Genomic DNA, 17,511 nt, shown 5'->3' on the forward strand with positions numbered 1-17,511 from the left:
ACGGGGACACGTGGCCCGCCATGCTGGCTCGGAGGCAGTCACGGAAGGAAGCACTGCGTCCTCCTGGCCAGGGACCTGCGTGCCACGCTGCGCCCAGGCGGCGCCTCTGCTGCCCCTGAAGCCGCCGCGGGCCGCCTCTGGGCAGGACCCCGTCTCCGCCAACGAGGGCCGCTTCTCACCATGTTCAGGTCCGTCTGAGGCACTATGGTCTTCAGCTTCTCTCCTTGCCGCCCGTCCACTATCCCTTCCACAATCACGTCGATGAGGTAGGGCACGTACTTCTCAAAGAGACTCTGCAAGTGGCCTTGCTCCACCTGCGGAAGAGCAGACGCCCGAGCGTTTTCGAGGACCCCTCACTGAAAGGGGAGTCGGCGTGACGCTCCTCCATCAGAAGGGGGTGGGGGAGGGACATCTTCCGGCGGACGACGCATCTGGCGGGTGGGTGACCCCCCGCGGCAACGCCTCGTGTCTGCGGAGACACTGTTCCGTCACACTTCCATTTCATCCCGAGCATCTCCTTCCGCTGCCGTGGAGCCTACCCAACCGCCCGGGAGGGAGGGGGGACAAAAAGGGCTCGCTTGACAGCAAAGGGCTGATTATCTTATGGCTCAAGCCACACGGCCACAGTCCTCCAGCAGAGTGCAGAGGAGGCCGCTGACAACCGCCGAGGACCGCGTGGGTCCTTAGGCGGCTCCCTCCCCAGGTGACACTGCCTCGGGCCGTCTCACCGTGTTCCCCAGGTCTCCTCCGGGTTTATCGTGTCCTGACTTCCAGCTCACCACCAGCCTAGGGGCCCTTCTAGAGATACGCCCTTTGAGAATGCGGCGTCCTGGGTAAGGCCAAGCTACAACCTTCACGTAACCATCACGTCTATTACCTCTGTACCTGTCAATGAAGCCTGTTGCTAAGAAAATACACATGTCTGAGTAGCCATGTAACACATCACATGACTTGAGGTCATCTGAAATCATGGGACCTCACTACGTAACAAGCTCGGTGCTCTGCACACTAACTTCATCCAACTGAGCCAAAGGGGAGGAGCCGGGCACCTCCCCCAGAGACAAGTCTCTCCGTAGTAGGGGTTGGCGGGACCAGGGGTTGCCCGCCACCACCTATAAGCCAAATCCGGCCCGCCACCTATGTTTGTAGATAAAGTTTTATTGGTACCCAGCCACGCCCATTCATGTACTGTGGCTGCTTCCATGCCAGTGGCAGAGTCGAGTAGTTGCAGAAGAAACAAATGGCCCGCCAGGTCTAAAATATTTACTCTCTGCCCCTTAATAAGAAAAACTCGTCAACCCCTGGTCTAGGCCATCGAAATCATGACCTACCCCACTGGCTGTGATTATCTGGAAATCTAGTAAGTGTACCTTCCATGTTTTCACCTAATTTATTGATAACACCAAGTGCTCAAGACCACAGGCGGGTGAAGGTCAGGGCCTTCAACGACAAACATGCATCTGGGTTATGTTTCTCCAACTAACCACTGGTGCTGATAACATTACGTTCTTTTTAGAAATCGTTTTCACCTTGTTTGGTATTTGATTAACCCATTTCTTCCAGAATGGCTGATATTTCAAGTTTTTGGGATCCACATAAACCATTCCACATCGAGACACAGTTGCAGGAGAGGCGTACTGTAAATCTCCGACCTGGAGAGATGAAGAGAATCAGTTGCGTCTACAGCTACAAACAACTGGACTGCACGTTTAAAAGCTTTCACTTGTGCGGTTTCTGCGCCTGCATAAAACCCAAGTCACACCCAGCGCGACGCAACTTTCACGAGGCTTCTAAGTGAACATGGAGGTTTGTCACGGGAAGATTAAACATCTCTGATGTAGCATCTTTTTAAGTTTTCTACTACTATAAAATTACAGTGAAAATGAATACACCGTAGAACATCGGACAAACATACAACAGCATCAGGAGGAAAATAAGCTTTCTAAAAGTCCCGCCCCCAAGAAACAAACATCGTTCGGAGTACTGTCCTCTCGGTCTTTTTTCTTTCTTCTTTTTTCCCAACATAATTGAAACTGAGTACTATAAAACTTAATAAATACGTGTCTACACCAGCAATATTAACATGCCTATCTCTCTTTCCATATTGGTAATAACGTAAATACTGTTTACAGGTGTCTCTGACTTCGCAAGGCAGTATTCTGTGGAGGGGAGGTGGGCCGTTGGCCTGAGACATGGCTGTCACTTTTATAGCAGTCAGGCAATAGATACTGCATGGAGGAAAGAGCATGGCACATGTGTTACCTGTAGATACTAGGGTGACCTCCAAGTTACCTGTGGGGCTAAGTAAAGAGGGGCGAGCAGAGCCAGTGGGGAACGAGGACCGTGCTCCCTGTGAACTCCTCCGCACTGTCTGCATTTTCTGGAGTCATCTGTATGTATTCCTACTTTAATACACACTTAACATTTTTTAACTAAAAGAGAGACTTCTGTCCCAAATTGCTTCTCCTCACCACTTGCCTCAAAGAGCAGAGCACAGTGCGCTTGGAGCCGGATACGCTCGCCGTTGGCCAGCGTGAGCAGCTTGTTGTCGTCCATCACCGAGTTCATGTTTTCCACCCACAAGGCATCCACGTCACCGTCGAACAAAATATACCTGCCGCGACAGGAGGAAGTGAGTCGTGGGGCTCCGAGGGCGCCCGGTGGCGGAACTTGGTGTGACCCCCACCCCCACTCCCACCCTTCATGTCTTTTCCCGGGGTTCTCTAGCCAGGTCCTGAGACAGGGCACCCAACGTGGTCCACAGGCTTGACCCATGGACTAAAAAGAGAAAAACACATTAAAACTGTTTGGGTTGGGCCCACCATTTAAGAATCAAGAAACACCACACAAAACATCTGGATTTCGCGCTTCTCAGGCAAACAGGAATCTCTGACAACACAGACCTGCGCCCCCCCCCCCGCCCCCGCACGGGACCGACCCACCCACGCAGACGGCGCCTGCCCCTGGGGACAGACAGTGTCACGGTCCACCGCATTCTCGTCTTAAATCTCAGACTGAGTGTCAAATGCTATTTATCCCTGTTTTGATGCCTGGTTTCCTTACAGTGACGTTAAGAGAAAAGGGAAGCATTTCAAATACCCATGTGTATATAATGGGTTGCATGACACCCCCCCCCCCAAAAAAAAAGATACGTGAATGGACCTTATTTTTTGGGGGGGGGGGAGTTCTTTGTGGATGTAATTAAGTTAAGGATCCTGAGATGAGCTCGTCCTGGGTTATCCGGGGGGAACCTACTCCAGGGACAGGTGTCCGTACGGAGGGGACGGCCACGTGACAGAGGGAAGGAGGGCGCCTGGCGCGCGGGAAGCGGGGAGGAGCAGGAAAGGACGGCCCCTCGCCCTCCAGAGGGAGGACGGCCCCGCATTGTCTTTGGCCTTGTGGCCTCCAGGGCGGTGGAGGAATACATTTCTGGCGTCCCAAGCCCCCAGTCTGTGGTAACCAGTGCGCCAGCCCGACCCCCTCACTGACGGCACGTGCCGGGCCCCTGGGGGCAACTGCGCTGACTGGGCCGGGTCCACACACCACCTGTCCTGGCAGCAGAGCGCCTTCGGCCCCAAGCCCTCTGACGATCAAGCCACATGACGCTGCGATTGCATGGCCATAACAAGTCACACGGCAGCAAAGCCATCTCCAAGCAACAGATTCTGTCGCTCCATTGCCTTGAAATGGCGCTTTGATATCTCTTCCCTTTAATTCGCTGATATGAATAGTTGGCTTTTTCACAGCATTAACCTTTATTTTCTTTTGGTGCTTTTTAAAGTTTTTTTTTTTTTAAATTTTAAATAATTTCAAACTTGCACAGTTACAAGAATAGAACAGTACAAAGAACTCTCCTATGTCTTCAACCAGATTCTCCCACTAACGTCTGTTAATTTTTTTGCTACGTTTGTGCTCTCTTGTTCTCTCTCTCTGAATCATACGAGAGTATTCCCTAAAAAAAAGCACCGCCTCCTACATAACCATCGGATTCAGGAAACTTAGCATCCATAGAACGCTTTCATCTAATATACAGTCCGTATTCAAATTTAGCCAGTTGTCTCAAGAGACAGTCTCCATTTTACAGCCATCACAGGAAGACTAGATTCGGGCTGCCACCGATAAGTGCCCACTCCACTGGTCAAAGGTTTTGGCGAGGAACGAGCTTGTACATAGTCTGGGGCTGTCTCCCCACAGGCTGCAGATCCATCGCAGAGAAAAACGACAGACATCGCTTCGACCTCACGATCAAAGTTAAGACCACCAGTAACAGGATAAACCAGCCTGCGTGCTTCCGAGGGGATGCTGAGGGCACCGGGCCACCTCTGTGAGGTCCCTAGGGCAGTGCGCAGCCCGCGCCCCACTGACTGTGAGGAGGCACCAGGCAGACCCGCACGCCGAGGACGTGCTGCACGGCCGCTGGCCCGGAATCCTCCGGAGCATCGAGGCCATAAGACTTAAAGAAAACCCGAGGAACTGCTTGAAATTAGAGGACGCCAAAGAGGAAGGACAACGGAGCCCAGTGTGAAATCCTGGGCTGACCCTGAATCAGAATTGCTAAAAAGAGGTTGTTCCCAGAGTCGCTCGCTGAGGCTTCGGGTGTGTGTTATTTAAGGTTATTTTGTTAGGGGGGTTGGGCTAGGCCATAAAACCAGGATTGTCCTCGAGTTCACCAGAGAGGCGTCACAGGAATGACTGCCACTGGGAGAGGTCTTTCCCTGATGAGCCCACAGAGCATTCCTGCTCTCGACCTCACGTGACCCTCACTGCCACGGCACGTGGTGGCGTGAGCGGGGCGGGCATCGTCGGCCACATCCGCAGGTGAGGAAGGGTGTTCCAGCACTTTCCACGACGCTCTGCTGCCTCCGCTCGTCTGCCTCGCCGTGTGGACAGCCTGGCGCAGCAGCTGGCACACGGCTGGGGCTCAGGCAGCCTGAGTGTCAATCTCCAGCCCTGGGGCGAGTGCCCTCCCTTCCCTAGGCCCCGGGGAGCTGGGGACAATCGCAGCGGAGGAGATCGACTGAGACGACACATAAAGAGACCTGGACCGACACCTGGCACTTCACGAGCAGAGCCCGCGGCCTCGGCCTCTGAACCTGCTGGCGCCAAGCACGAAGCCGCCACACTCCACGTCACGCCGACTCATCGTGCTCAGCCAGTCCGCGTGAACCAGCTCGGGCGCCCCGCTGCCCGCAGACACTCACTTCCTCTCCTTCTTATCCGTGGGCTTGTTGATCTCCCTGAAGATGTTAGACAGCACCCCGTCCGTCCAGTCTCGGGTGGTGGGGTCCAGGATGCCGTAGAGCTCGATGACGCTCATGGCTTTGGGGTTCAGGATGTACAGCTTTGTCGTGAGCCCAAGCCTGCATCAAAGGAGAGACGTCAGCCGGGCTCCAGGCGCACGAAACGCGTGAAGAGCACAATCCGGGCCGCCCGTGCGCGGATCGGGTGTTCTGGATCCGGTCCCGAATGGAAAACGCAGCCCACACACACTCTCCCCTGGGCTTCCCACTCACTGCCAGCGGCTCACGCCGAGCACAGGGGAGCCGCCTGTCACCAACGCCGTGACCGCGGCACGAGCGAGGGCTGAACTGAGAGCATGGCTTTGCCTTTGAGGGACGCTGGAAGCTGACTTTCACGTACATTTCATATTTACGTGCATTACATGTTCATGCGTACGACACGTGTACGTAGCTGTTTCATCGCTAGTGCACGGGAGGGAAAGGACGCCAGGAGGAGGTCACGCGCCTCTCAACTCCTAATGCTCGTTTAAGACCTTGCGACACCTGCTCTGTGTTGCTGACTTTACACACCACGTAGACAAGGTGTTTCCCACTGAAACGCCCACCCCTCCCAACAACGCTTTGGCGCTGACTAAAGTTCACACCACCGAGAGTCCACAGTGAAGAAGATGAACAAAAATAACGGGGGCATCAGGTAGAGAGGCTCTGCATTTGAACGGGCGTTTAAGACAAAGCTGACCTCCCAGGACGCCCGTGGGCAGAGCCGGGCTTGGGAGCAGCACCGCCCCGTGAGCCCTGAGACCACCCAGCGCCCAGGCCCACCCCGCAGCAGGCACGCTCACCTGGTCTGGGCCTGGCACAGCGTGTTGATGACCACGGACTTGCCCCCTCCCGTGGGCCCCACCACCATCGTCGTGTGGCGGGTCAACATGGTCTCAAACATCTGAACCACTTTATCCACCTGCGGGGCAAAATTCGCAGCCGGGTTAAAACACGTTTTTCTCTTTTTTAAATGCCTTCACTGTGCTATAATTCACGTAAGATCCACCCATTATAAGTGCGTGATTAGATGATTTTTAGTACACCATCACCACGTTCCATTTTGGGACATTTTCATCACCCTGTCCCCCTAAAAAACTCTATTAATAAATCATCCCCCCCGGCCCACGCCCTCCAGCCCCTGCACCCACTCATCTCCCTCCTGCCTCTGTGATTTGCCCGTTCTCAACACGTAAAGGGAATGATACAAATGTGAGCGCACAGGAGGCGGCCTCCTGTCTGGCCTGTCTGCCCCAGCACCGGGCGCTCGAGGCTCGTCCACGCTGCAGCGGGTGGACAGACCATGTTGTTTGTCTGCCCGTCCACTGAGGGACACCTGCTCTGGTTCTTTTTGGCTCTGGTGAGCAATGACGCTACAGTCGTGGACGAGCTTTAGTGCGGACCTGTGTTCTCGGCTCTCTCGGGTAGAGGGACACGTGGGGGTGGAGGGGCTGGGTCGTGTGGTCGCTCTCTGTTTAACTTTCTGAGGGACGGCCACTCTCTTCACCAGAGCAGCTGCGCCCTTTTACAGTCCCACCAGAAAACACATCTTTTTAAGGAACCACCTCAACGTCAGGGCCGGGAGCGGAGTGGAGATCGATCTCAGCTGTGGCCGATGCCCCGCGGTGGCCCGATGCCCTGCGGTGGCCCGACCAGAGGCAGCCACCCTGGGCCCGCGGCTTTGGGCGTTGACATTCTCAGCAGCATATGATTTTTGGCAATGGTTTTTGTCTTGACAACAACACGTACAACTCCCAGGATTCAGATGATCGAACTCCCACCGGCAATATCTAATTTAATTTTTCTAAGTGTGACAGCAGAGGGGAAAGTTATCTGATGCTATTTTCGCAAAAAAAAAAAAAAAAGGAAGATATTCCATCCATATGATGGAATACGATTGAGCCCTGAAAAGGGAGGAGATTCTGACACGCGCTACACCATCGATGACCCTAGAGGACGCTGTGCTGAGAGAAATAAGCCGGTCACCAAAGGGCAGACGCTGAATGACCGGATGCACCCAGAGGAATCACATTCACGGCTGGAACGCAGAGCCATGGCTGCCAGCGGCTGGGGCAGGAGGAACGGGCAGCTAGCGGTTACGGGTGGAGAGTTTCGGTTTAGGGAGATGAAAATGTTCTGGAGACGGATGTGGTGACGTCTGCACAGCGGTGGGAACGCGCTGAGTGCCATTGAACCGCGCACCTCAACGCGGTGAAGGCGGTCAGTTTCACGTTACGTGGATTTTACCACAATGTGTTTAAAGAAGAACAAGAAAAAAAAAAAACGTATTGACGGAACGGGCGCAGAAGGGGCAGGGAGGGGAGCTCTCGCGAGGGGAGCTCTCGTTCCGGGTGCCGCTTCACCTGCACAGGTAGGACGATGAAGCCCGTCTCCTCCAGCACCTGCTCCACGGCGTCGTTGAAGTCGGGGTAGCGCACGCGCGGGCAGTCCAGCCCGGGAAAGAGGTCGGAAATCAAGCCAAGGAAGAGAGGGACGTCCTCGAACACGAACTTGGGCAGGTTCATGTCCCGGAGGGCCCGCATCAGCACCACGTCCTGGGCGGGAGGGAACACGCAGGCCTTGCGGGCATTTCCAAAGGACCCGGGGCCCGTCTAGCGATCCTCGTGGGGAACGCGAAACGACGTTTCGTGTGAAACATCGAAGGCCGCGAGCAGGGTCTCCAGGGGACGCCTGAGCGGCGCTGACCGAGCTCGGCCTCGTGGTCTGACCCGCGGAGAAGAAACGCGGCCGCTTTCATTGCAAAGAGGGGGACTAAGCGACGGTGCGTGCCCATGCTTCCGTGGGAAGCGGGCTCACGGCCCCCCAGCCCTCCGCCCGCGACCCCGCACAGCGACTGCTACTGGGGACACCTCGCGAGCTGTGGCGCCGTGAAGACGCTGACCTTGGCCTTGCGGGACGACGTCGGAGTGAAGGAAACAAGGTCATGGGTAACGGGCCAAATCAAGGCCAGACGGCCAGACGGAACGCCAGCACGGGCCGACCCCTACCTCCTGCAGCTCCGACGAACCTCTCTTCAGCTCGCCGGCCATCACCAGCACCGACTTCAGGGCTCGGAGCCCAAAATCGTAATGGTGCTGCTTGGACAGCTGCTCCCGAGCCAGCTTATACAGGACGGTCATCTTTTTGGCCAGGATCTTTTGAGATGAAAGATAATAAACACACACACACAAATGACCCGAGGGGTTCAGACGAAGCTGCTCTATAAACCAACAGATCTCGCTCCCAACAGAGGCGCCAGGACGGGTCCTGGGCCTTAAACTGTGACGAATCAGGAGTTAAGTTAAAAGAACAGCAGCCGTACTGAAATTTGACGACTGTCTTTGAAAACTGAGGAAAAACGTAACTGCCGTAAGTTAAAGACGAGAACCCGTCCAACTTTTTAAATCATGGTGACCGTACTCCAAAAACATGCTTCCTGCTTATTTTGACCAAAACACATTATGAAAACTCCTCTTAGCTGTTTTTGAGAATCACTTGGCCACCCAGCCCACATCAAGGACTCGGAGCCTGCTGGTCCCTCAGGGGCATGTGGCAGTTTTGCTCATGAAAACTAAGAACCCAAGACTTTAGCTCGAAATCCAGACGACATAACAGGCAGTAGGAGCCTTTTAAAAAATTGCAGAAAAGCCACCTAACAACCCTTGATGTTCAGAGGGCTATTTGCTATTCTGTACCTTTCTCAAACATTGTCAAAGCAACACAGTTGTAGTGACAGAGAATGGCTGGTGATGGCCAGGAGTCAGGGCTGCGGGGAGGTGTGACCGTTAGGGGGTCGTGTGGGGACTCTGTGTCCTGACTGCGATGCTGGCTACTCTACACCCGTGATGAAACGTCACAGATGTGCACACACCCCAGGGACGGGAGCGGGGGCGGGGGGGCGAGAGCTCCAAACCCGGGAGCCCGAACCAAGCCCGCGTCTGTGTTAAGAGCACCCGCCCGCGTCGGAGTCCAGCATCTGCGGGCGGGCGTGCAGGATGTAGCCCTCGGGGGAAGGTGGGCAAGGGGTACATGGGAACCTCGTACTTGGATCAAATTATTCCAGAATAAGAGTTATAACTTTAAAAAGAGGAAGCAGAAAACTTTTAAAAGCCACGGAGAATGGACATGCCCCAATGCCCGGCGCCAGGGAGCCCGGGGCGGGCTCGGGGGTCTGTGCGGGGTGGCAGGGCCTCACCTTGGCCCAGAGGAAGCCCTCGGAGAACAGCATGATCTCACAGATCTGCTGCAGGTCGGGCACAATCACCACCACCGGCCTGAAGAGCGCCTTCACCGACTCGGGCAGCTCTGTGCGGCCCGCGTAGCCGGGGTTCATGGTGATGAAGATGCCCATGCGCGAGTCCAGTGAGATCTCCTGCCCCTCAAACTGAAGGATGATAAGAAAGCAGGGTCAGACACCACAGGGAAGGGGCCAGGGTGAACCATGAGCCGTGAGTCGTGCTCACGTCCCGAGTGGTGTTGGGGGGCAAGCCTCGGCCGACCCCCAAACTCCGATCTGAACCAAGGGTCTCTCCACTTGAGTAGCTGCTCTGGGGAAAGCACAGCCTGTGGCTAATTCGAGGTGCCATGTGACCCCCCAATGGGTCACTCAACCTCTCTGGGCCTCAGTTTCCTTTTCTGCAGGGCCGTGAGACTCAGCGAGGAACCCTGCAGATTTCCATCCCTCTGCACTGTTGCCCCTCCCCCATCCCATCGCCGCCCCGACCTGGTGCCTGGACGCTGTGTGGTCCACGCTTCCTACGGAACCCCGCCTCAGCACCCTTCAAGACTCCAGCCTTTGTCCTCCAGGTGCCCCAGGTACCAACGAACTACCCGAACCTCGATTTGGAGCCTCTTTAGCGTAAGTTGAGTTTCAACTATCTCAATTTTCTCTCTACTAAGATTTCACTATTTTATTTCTTTCCGTGCTCCGCCAGACAGACACCAGACAGAACTTTGTGTTTATGAGGCACAGGCCGCCTCAGTAACGAGAGTGCGGCCCAGCAGGTGGCTGGTGCTCCCCCGAAACGGAGGCCACCGTCTTGTCTCCCAGGACTGCACCAACTCCACCCCTGCCCGCTCCCCGACATCCCACACGGGTCCTAGATCACCCCCAGGAGCCGACAGTCGGACCTGCTCTTGGAAGCTCGGCTTCTAAAAACATAAGTGCAGGACAGGTTCTGTTTCCCTCCCATGGGAGGAGTAAGCTCCACTCTAAAATAGTTCAGAGCTAGTTCAAAGCAAACCTATCCAGAACCTTTGCAGGGGCCTCAAACGTTTAACCCTGCTTGGTTTGCACAATCTGTCGATGACAAGCTGCACTGGGGTCTGGCGAGAAGGCAGGTGCGGAGCCGGCGCCCAGAAGCCCGCACAATGGAACTGGCACCAGGCCTGGCCAAACTCGGTCCTGAACCTCCCAGTGGGGCTCCGGAGGGCCTTGGAGGATGTAGAGGACATTTCGGTAGGGGGCGGGGGGAGGATGAGTCCAGGCAGACACAGATGCACATCATCACAGGGCATGGGCTGTCTGCAAAGCCAGTGCTATGAGGTGACAAGAGTGTGGGGCACACAGGGGACCCCGTCATGAGAAAGTGGACCAGCCACTCTGGTCCCTGTTGTCTGAGCTATATAAATCAGGTAGGATCACTTTTCTCTACGTTCTGACCCAGCTTAATCTGATGTAACTCTACACAGACTTCTCAGACTCAAGTCTGCAAATGTTTCCTTGGATGGGGAGAGATGAGTGACTTCTCAAAAAAAGGTTTTTCATTTGCCTTTTCATTTAGAAAACAGCCTTAAAAAACCTGCTCGTTATAATGCCTTAACTTTACCAGGTACGAAGGCAGAATCTCTTGTTCACTGGGATGATTTCTATTGAAGACATTTCGATTGACTGGAATGTTAATCTTTCAAGTCATTTTTCTCAAACCTGGGAGTCAATAAGAATTTTTTTCTCCCTTTAAAAGGGGCCTTCCACATCACTAATTCGGGGACACTGGCCTACCCAGCTATAAGCACTAGTTACATGTCCAGAAGTAGTTTGACATTCTCAGAATAATTAAAATCCTTAATTAGCAGAGATGCTGATAATTTTGGGATACCCAACCATCTCAATTTGAAAACAAAAGTCCGGCCAATCTTCACCTATGGGAAGCCCGGTGTGGAGAGACCCCCCCGTCTGACGATGCAGAGATAACCTGGCGAGTGTCCACTCTGGGGAGACGACCGGGGAGGACTTCGCGGCGGCCCTCACCTGGAACGTGGTTAGCTGATGGATCAGGGCGTTCCGGATGGTCTGGATCTGCGACGAGATGACGGACAGCACGGAGGCATCGATCCGGTTAAACTCGTCGAAGCAGCCCCACGCCCCGCACTGCGCGAGGCCAGAGAAAATCTTCCCCACGGCCTAGGACGGAAGCGGGGTCAGGGCGAGGGCGGATTCCACCTGCAAAACTGCAGGCGACGCACGGGCAGGCAGAGCAGGCAGTCGTTGCATCGGCAGCGAGGCGGCCAGCCAGCCTCCCCGCCGACGGGGCTATCTAGCAAGACTTCCGAGACCCCCCGGGGGCCCGTTCCCACCCTCAAGACTTCACGCATTAAGGATTTTAATCTAAAACCAGATCTCTGGCTTTTCTTGAAATCTTAAATCTAGCAACACTGGGTCCACTTTCCCGAGTGCCGAGCCTTGCCCTCCAGCCGGCCGGCCCTCGCCACCACGTCAGCAGCTCGAGTCCGGGGGGCGCTAAGCAGGGGACTCTTGCTCTACGCGCTGCTAGCAAGGCAGACGCGTGGAGGCCCTGGCGCTGCGAGGCCGACGGGGTTTCTTCTGTGCTGTCCCGCCTGTGCCCACGTCATGCCACGGAGGCAGAGGAGACGGCGTGCCTCCCTGCCACGCCCCGCCCTCGGCTCTCCGCCCCACGGGACAGCCCCAGCGGTGACGCCAACGCCTTACTTTGTAATCCATGCCTTCGCCGCAGTTGGTCACGACGCAGAGCAAGCCCAAGGCTTTGGCCAGGTCCTTGGTGGTCTCGGTTTTGCCGGTGCCGGCTGGGCCAGCAGGGGCCCCGCCCAGATACATGGACAGTGCCTGTCAGAGCCAGACGCAAAACACGTTGTCTGATTCATGTAAAGAAATGGGCATCGACACCCAGGTTGGCACTGTGACGACACATGCATTATAAGTGGCGAGGGACAAGTTCACGCTCGCCTTCTCTAACAGTGCCATTTTGGACATCTCTGTGTCTCCATTAACCTCTACTGACCCCCGTGGCCCGTCCCACGGGGTCCGGTGCATCGGGGACTAAGCGGCTGGAAGCTGTGCCCGCCCTGAGGACAACGCCCTGTAGTTCCTGGACCTGAGGCCGCGGACGCGTCTGCGCAGGGCAGGGGTCGATTTCCCCTAAGGAAGGTTTAGCCCTTTGTCCCCAGATCCTAGGAGCTGACCTTGAAAACCTTGGAACATCCTGTCCAAGGAGAGCGTCCCCAAGTACCTGGGGACTCTGGCCACGCGGGACAGACTAGCAACGCAATCAACGGCGGGAGCCATTCGGGTGGTCAGTCCTGCGCACGTGACTGGTCCCCGGCTAAGACCCTGCGCGCTGGGACTTGGGTGAGCCTCCCCGGGTGGCGACGCTTCACGCACCGCCACGCGGAGCCGCTGGCAGAGCTGAGGGCGCTGGGCGGAGCTGAAGCGCACGCCTGGCCCCTCCGGGCCGTGTCCTGCGTCTTTCCTGCTGCTGATTTTAGCCTGTATCCTTCCGCTGGAATGAACCCTAACCGCGACCGTAGTGGCATTACCAAGTTCTGAGAGTCCTTGTAGCAAATCATCGAGCCTGAGGGTGGTTTGAGGGGCCACCAGGCTCAAAGGGTGGCAATTACCTCGTGCTCCAATGCGAAACACTTTGCAGACTTTTAAACAGCGAAACCCCTCACTATGGGCCTTAGCTTCCCGGGGCTGCCGTAGCTGACCGCCGCGGCCAGTGGCCGGCGACAGCAGGCGCGCGTTCCTCCACGGTCTGGAGGCCGGAGGGCTGGACGCCGGGTGGGCAGGACCGCGCTCCCGCCGAGATTCGAGGAAGCGCTGCTCTTTGCGTCTGGCGGCTCCTTGGCTTGTGGCCACGACACGCCAATCCCTGCCTCTGTCTCCACGGCATCGTCCCGGTTCTCTCTGTCCCTTCGCCTCTCCTTACAAGGACGCCCGTCCCCGGAGTTAGGGCCCTGATCCAGATGTTCTCATCCCAACCCTTAACTAACCAAACCTGCAAAGACCCTGTTCTGGGGTCACGTTCCGAGGCTTCGGGCGGACACGAATTTTGGGGGACGTCCTGGCCAACCCAGGACACGATCGCAGCCGCCACGCTCACGCTTTGAGAAAAACATGCCGCTGCGGGGCAGTGGTGACCGCAAGGGCCCGGGCGGCAGTCACCTGCGTGAGAGTCAGGTAAATCCGGTCTGTGAGGGCCGTGATGACCAGCCGCCCGTTCAAGCCCATGTACTCATAGCCGTAGCCGAAGGTCCCCGTGCACTGCCGGATGTTCAGCTCGTCCGGGTCCCGGTCCCAGTAAAACCGCAGCTGACTCTCCCATTCGAACTCCTGGGCCTCGAGAATGCTGGGGGGAGGCCGGGGGAGAGCGAGACGTGGGAGCGGCCGGGGCGGACGGGAGGGTGGACGCGAAGCAGGCAGGGGGAGCGGAGGGCGGCCCGAGGACGAGAGAGGACCCGGGGAGGGCCTCACCTGCCCCTTATGAAAGAGTCTACTATGTCTCTGGCGTGCACGTCGATGATGAGGACCGTGTTGTATTTCTTCCTGTCGTTTCTGCTCAAGGGCGCGGTGATCCGCGTGACCAGCTCATCGATCTGCTGGTGCATTTTCTTGCCGTAGTTCTTCATGGCCTGCTTCTCCCCTTTCTGCACCTGGCGGAAGACATCTTCCACCTCCCAGGTCCACCACACCTGGCTGGCGGCCAGCACCACCATCCCTTGGTACAGGAGCATCCAGTCGACCCTAAAGGAAAAGCACACCTTTACGACACTTCTCCCCAGGTACCGAAAACAGTCCCAGTAAGAACCGATTTCTTTGATCTGGAACAGGGCAGGCAAAGGAAGCGCTTCGGGTAAGCCGACGGTAGAGAAACCCTTCCGGCGAGGCAGGAAGAGAGCAGGCCGACATGCGCACTCTGAAAGGGACAGGTGCGTGACTGTGCGAAGCGCCAGGTCACGGGCCTTGCCGAAGACAAGCCTAGGAAGTCGGAACGCGGGCTGGGGGAAGCAGCGTGACTGGAGGACACGAAGTGACGCAGGGTAAAGCGGAGGTGACCGTGGATGGTGCCTGGCAGACCCGGGACCCTCGGTGCTTTCTGAGGCCACATGCGCCTGGGCCGATCTCCTCAGTGATGCCGAAACACGCCTGCTCGAGTCGAGCGACATGCCCGTGTCGAGCGCTCACCCCCTTCGTCAGAAGCGACAGGCGCGCATGCTAAGGCCGAGGGGGGTCTTTGGGTGAAGAAGGGGGCGGCACGGACACCCCTCGATCAGGCCGCATACCCTCACCCTGTCTTCCGCCAACCAAGCATGGTGACACACGGCGACGCCCCGGCAGAGCAGCGGTGACGATGCAATTAAACTCACTAACGCAGATGTTACAGTCATACGATTTGGGAGCATTCAAGAGACGTTAAAAGGTCCGGTGATCACCGTGTCTGGAGGGCCGTGGTTCCTGCCTAGCTCCGCTTTGAATATCATCCAGCACAGTGATGAGCGCAGAGCAGGGCCCAGGAAATGAGCGAACACCGCTAACAGGGAGCTGGGGTCACCTCCCGTCAGCACACGAGGGGCAACGGGCAAATGGTCAAACAGCTGATGTCAGGTAGGAACTCTGCGAGCCGGTTAGCAAACTACTTCCCGTGACTATCGGCTATTTCCCTGTGACATCAGCCACGACAGGAGTATTTACGCCTTGAAAACAGGCAAATGCTCTAAATCGAAGCTCCCCGCCCCCCCCCCCCCCCGGGGAGGCAGTAAACCAGCACGCCGCTGAACGACGCATCTACGGAACTCGGTCACATGAAGGCGCAGACCAACAGTTTCAATGTGAGCAGGCTCGTGACCGCACGACTACTGTGCTACGTCCTGATCATTTAAGTAGACGTCTCTGGTTTGCAAAATCAAAAAGGTAGTGTGGGAAGCCGAGGGAACAGTGTTCTCGCCCTAACGATGAAGGTTTAGTGCTTGGTGAGGGCCCTGCCCGGTGGACTAGCACGCTCCTGGGGCACCGCCTGAGTCGCCGGGTCGAGTTCTCCAAAGGTGCTTCACGCACCAAAGTTCGGCCGCACACTTGGCCGACCCTCTTGGGCTCGGTGCCTGTGAGCCCAAGGGCACTCAGGGCACGGAAATCGAGGCACCCTCAAAGGGTATTAAATATTTCAGAAACAACTCTACTCACTCACCCAGAGGCAGGAATCAGCCCTACCGACACCGGGTTCTGTTGGGCCACTAGGTCAGCGGTTCTCACGTGTAAACGTGCTCAGGACGCCCTGTGTGAAGAAGTGCAGCTCCCGGGGCTCCGCCACCAGACTGTCGGGGCGGGTGCTGGCGGGGCCCAGGAATCTGCATTCCTGACAAGCTCCCAGGATCCCTGATGCTGCCGGCACGGGGACCTTACTCCGAGCAATGCTGTACTCAATAATCCTTTAAAGACAGCTACGTATCAGCTAACTTAGCTACGACAAGGAAAGAACTCGGAATGTCAGTCAATCCACTCCAAACCCTCAAAATGAATCTACGGTGACAACTGATACGACGATGTAGCGCACACGTCCACACTGACGACCTTACCGGCTTCGGTCCTCGCAGTATCTGAAGATCGCCTCCTTGGTGATCAGCCGGTTCGTCCTGCGCATCTCCTGCAGGACCGCCGTCATCCAGTCCTCCACGCGGCCCTCGGCACGCACCGTCTTCCGGAACTGCATGACCTCCCCTTCCGCTGAAATCATGGCGGTCACCAATTTTTCTCCACTGTCACCGTCGTGAAACCTCAGCAGCGCGATGTTGTCATACATCTGCAAGACAGCGGGAGAAGCCGCCCCGCAATGCTGCCACTGAGTTCTGGAACCCAAGGGCCCTGTGGTGCTCGTCACCCGTTGGGGCTGCCGGAGGCACACCGATAGACGGCCACTCACCCAACCGTTCGTTCGTGGGGCTCACGTACACTGGGTGCTTCCGTTTACCCTGCACTGTGCAAAGGCTGAAGTGGATGTACAAAGGAAGGAAGGAAAAGAAGACAGACCCCCTCCCCACACTTGAGATGCTAGAGCAGCGGTCCCCAGCCTTCGTGGCACCAGCGACTGGTGCTCCTACGAGAATCTAATGGCCGATGATCTGAGGCGGAGCTGAGGCGGTGATGCCGGCCCTGGGGAGCGGCAGCAAATACGGATGAAGCTTCGCTCGCTCCACGCTCACCTCCTGTTGTGTGGCCTGGTTCCTAACATGCCACAAATTCCTAATGACCTAGGAGTTGGGGACCCCCGTTCTAGAGCATATGCTGGTCTGGAGAGGTAACTGGGCACATGGACTGGCTGAACACGGGAGAAAGAACAGCACGGTGATTCAATGCCCCGGGGCTGAGGAAGGAGAGACCTGTGTTTGAGAGCCGGCTCCCCCGCGGGCCCGCCGGGGAACTTGGGCAAGTTTCTTCCCTTCTCTCAGCCTGGAACAAACATAGTTATGGCGCTTACAAGCTGAGGTTGGAAGGATCGAATCAAACAATGTGCGAAATGCCAGCACGTTAAACACTTGCCATCTGTTGGCTATCATCATCGTCATTGATTAGAACAATATTCAGGAAAATGCGTCTTTTAGGGGGCTCAATGTACAAGACCAGGCACTTTGCAAATCAGAAAGGAGGAAGAAAAGGCAATGGGCTTTGAAAAATAAAATCGGAAGTTTTCAGGAGGAGCTACTACTAAGTGTAATACTTCTGACAACACACTTTTCTACAGCAGTAAAGTTTTTGTTCATGAAAGTGGAAACACAATATAGGCCTCCCCCTTGAGAGAGGAAACACACAATCAAAACTACGAAATCTCACTTTAGGAGGAAGTCAGCATTAAGGAAAGGGAAAGCATGGAGAGGAGCGCTTGATCCCTAGCACTCTGGGATGACTCGTCAACGCGTCCAAAACCACAGCGGCTGTCGCCCCCAGGGGACACCGGGCGATGTCTGCAGACGTTTTTGGTGG

At 56.2% G+C, this 17,511-nt stretch overlaps 1 protein-coding gene across 2 annotated transcripts in view; it reads right to left on the reverse strand.

Moving 5' to 3' along the window:
• DNAH10 (dynein axonemal heavy chain 10) overlaps positions 1-17,511 on the reverse strand; it is a 106,874-nt gene that overhangs the window by 40,852 nt on the left and 48,511 nt on the right. For both annotated transcript variants that reach the window (XM_036220479.1, XM_016133952.2), the window contains exons 30-42: positions 16,110-16,333; positions 14,011-14,280; positions 13,702-13,885; positions 12,229-12,363; positions 11,530-11,682; positions 9,475-9,663; positions 8,288-8,434; positions 7,643-7,834; positions 6,083-6,201; positions 5,202-5,360; positions 2,479-2,614; positions 1,530-1,652; positions 180-314 (exon numbers count right to left, since the gene is read on the reverse strand). In XM_036220479.1, the coding sequence (XP_036076372.1) occupies positions 180-314; positions 1,530-1,652; positions 2,479-2,614; positions 5,202-5,360; positions 6,083-6,201; positions 7,643-7,834; positions 8,288-8,434; positions 9,475-9,663; positions 11,530-11,682; positions 12,229-12,363; positions 13,702-13,885; positions 14,011-14,280; positions 16,110-16,333 (2,166 nt within the window). The remainder of the gene's footprint in view (positions 1-179; positions 315-1,529; positions 1,653-2,478; positions 2,615-5,201; positions 5,361-6,082; positions 6,202-7,642; positions 7,835-8,287; positions 8,435-9,474; positions 9,664-11,529; positions 11,683-12,228; positions 12,364-13,701; positions 13,886-14,010; positions 14,281-16,109; positions 16,334-17,511) is intronic.

The sequence above is a fragment of the Rousettus aegyptiacus genome, unplaced genomic scaffold, assembly GCF_014176215.1.
Source record: "Rousettus aegyptiacus isolate mRouAeg1 unplaced genomic scaffold, mRouAeg1.p scaffold_m13_p_5, whole genome shotgun sequence".
NCBI classification, from domain to species: Eukaryota; Metazoa; Chordata; class Mammalia; order Chiroptera; family Pteropodidae; genus Rousettus; species Rousettus aegyptiacus.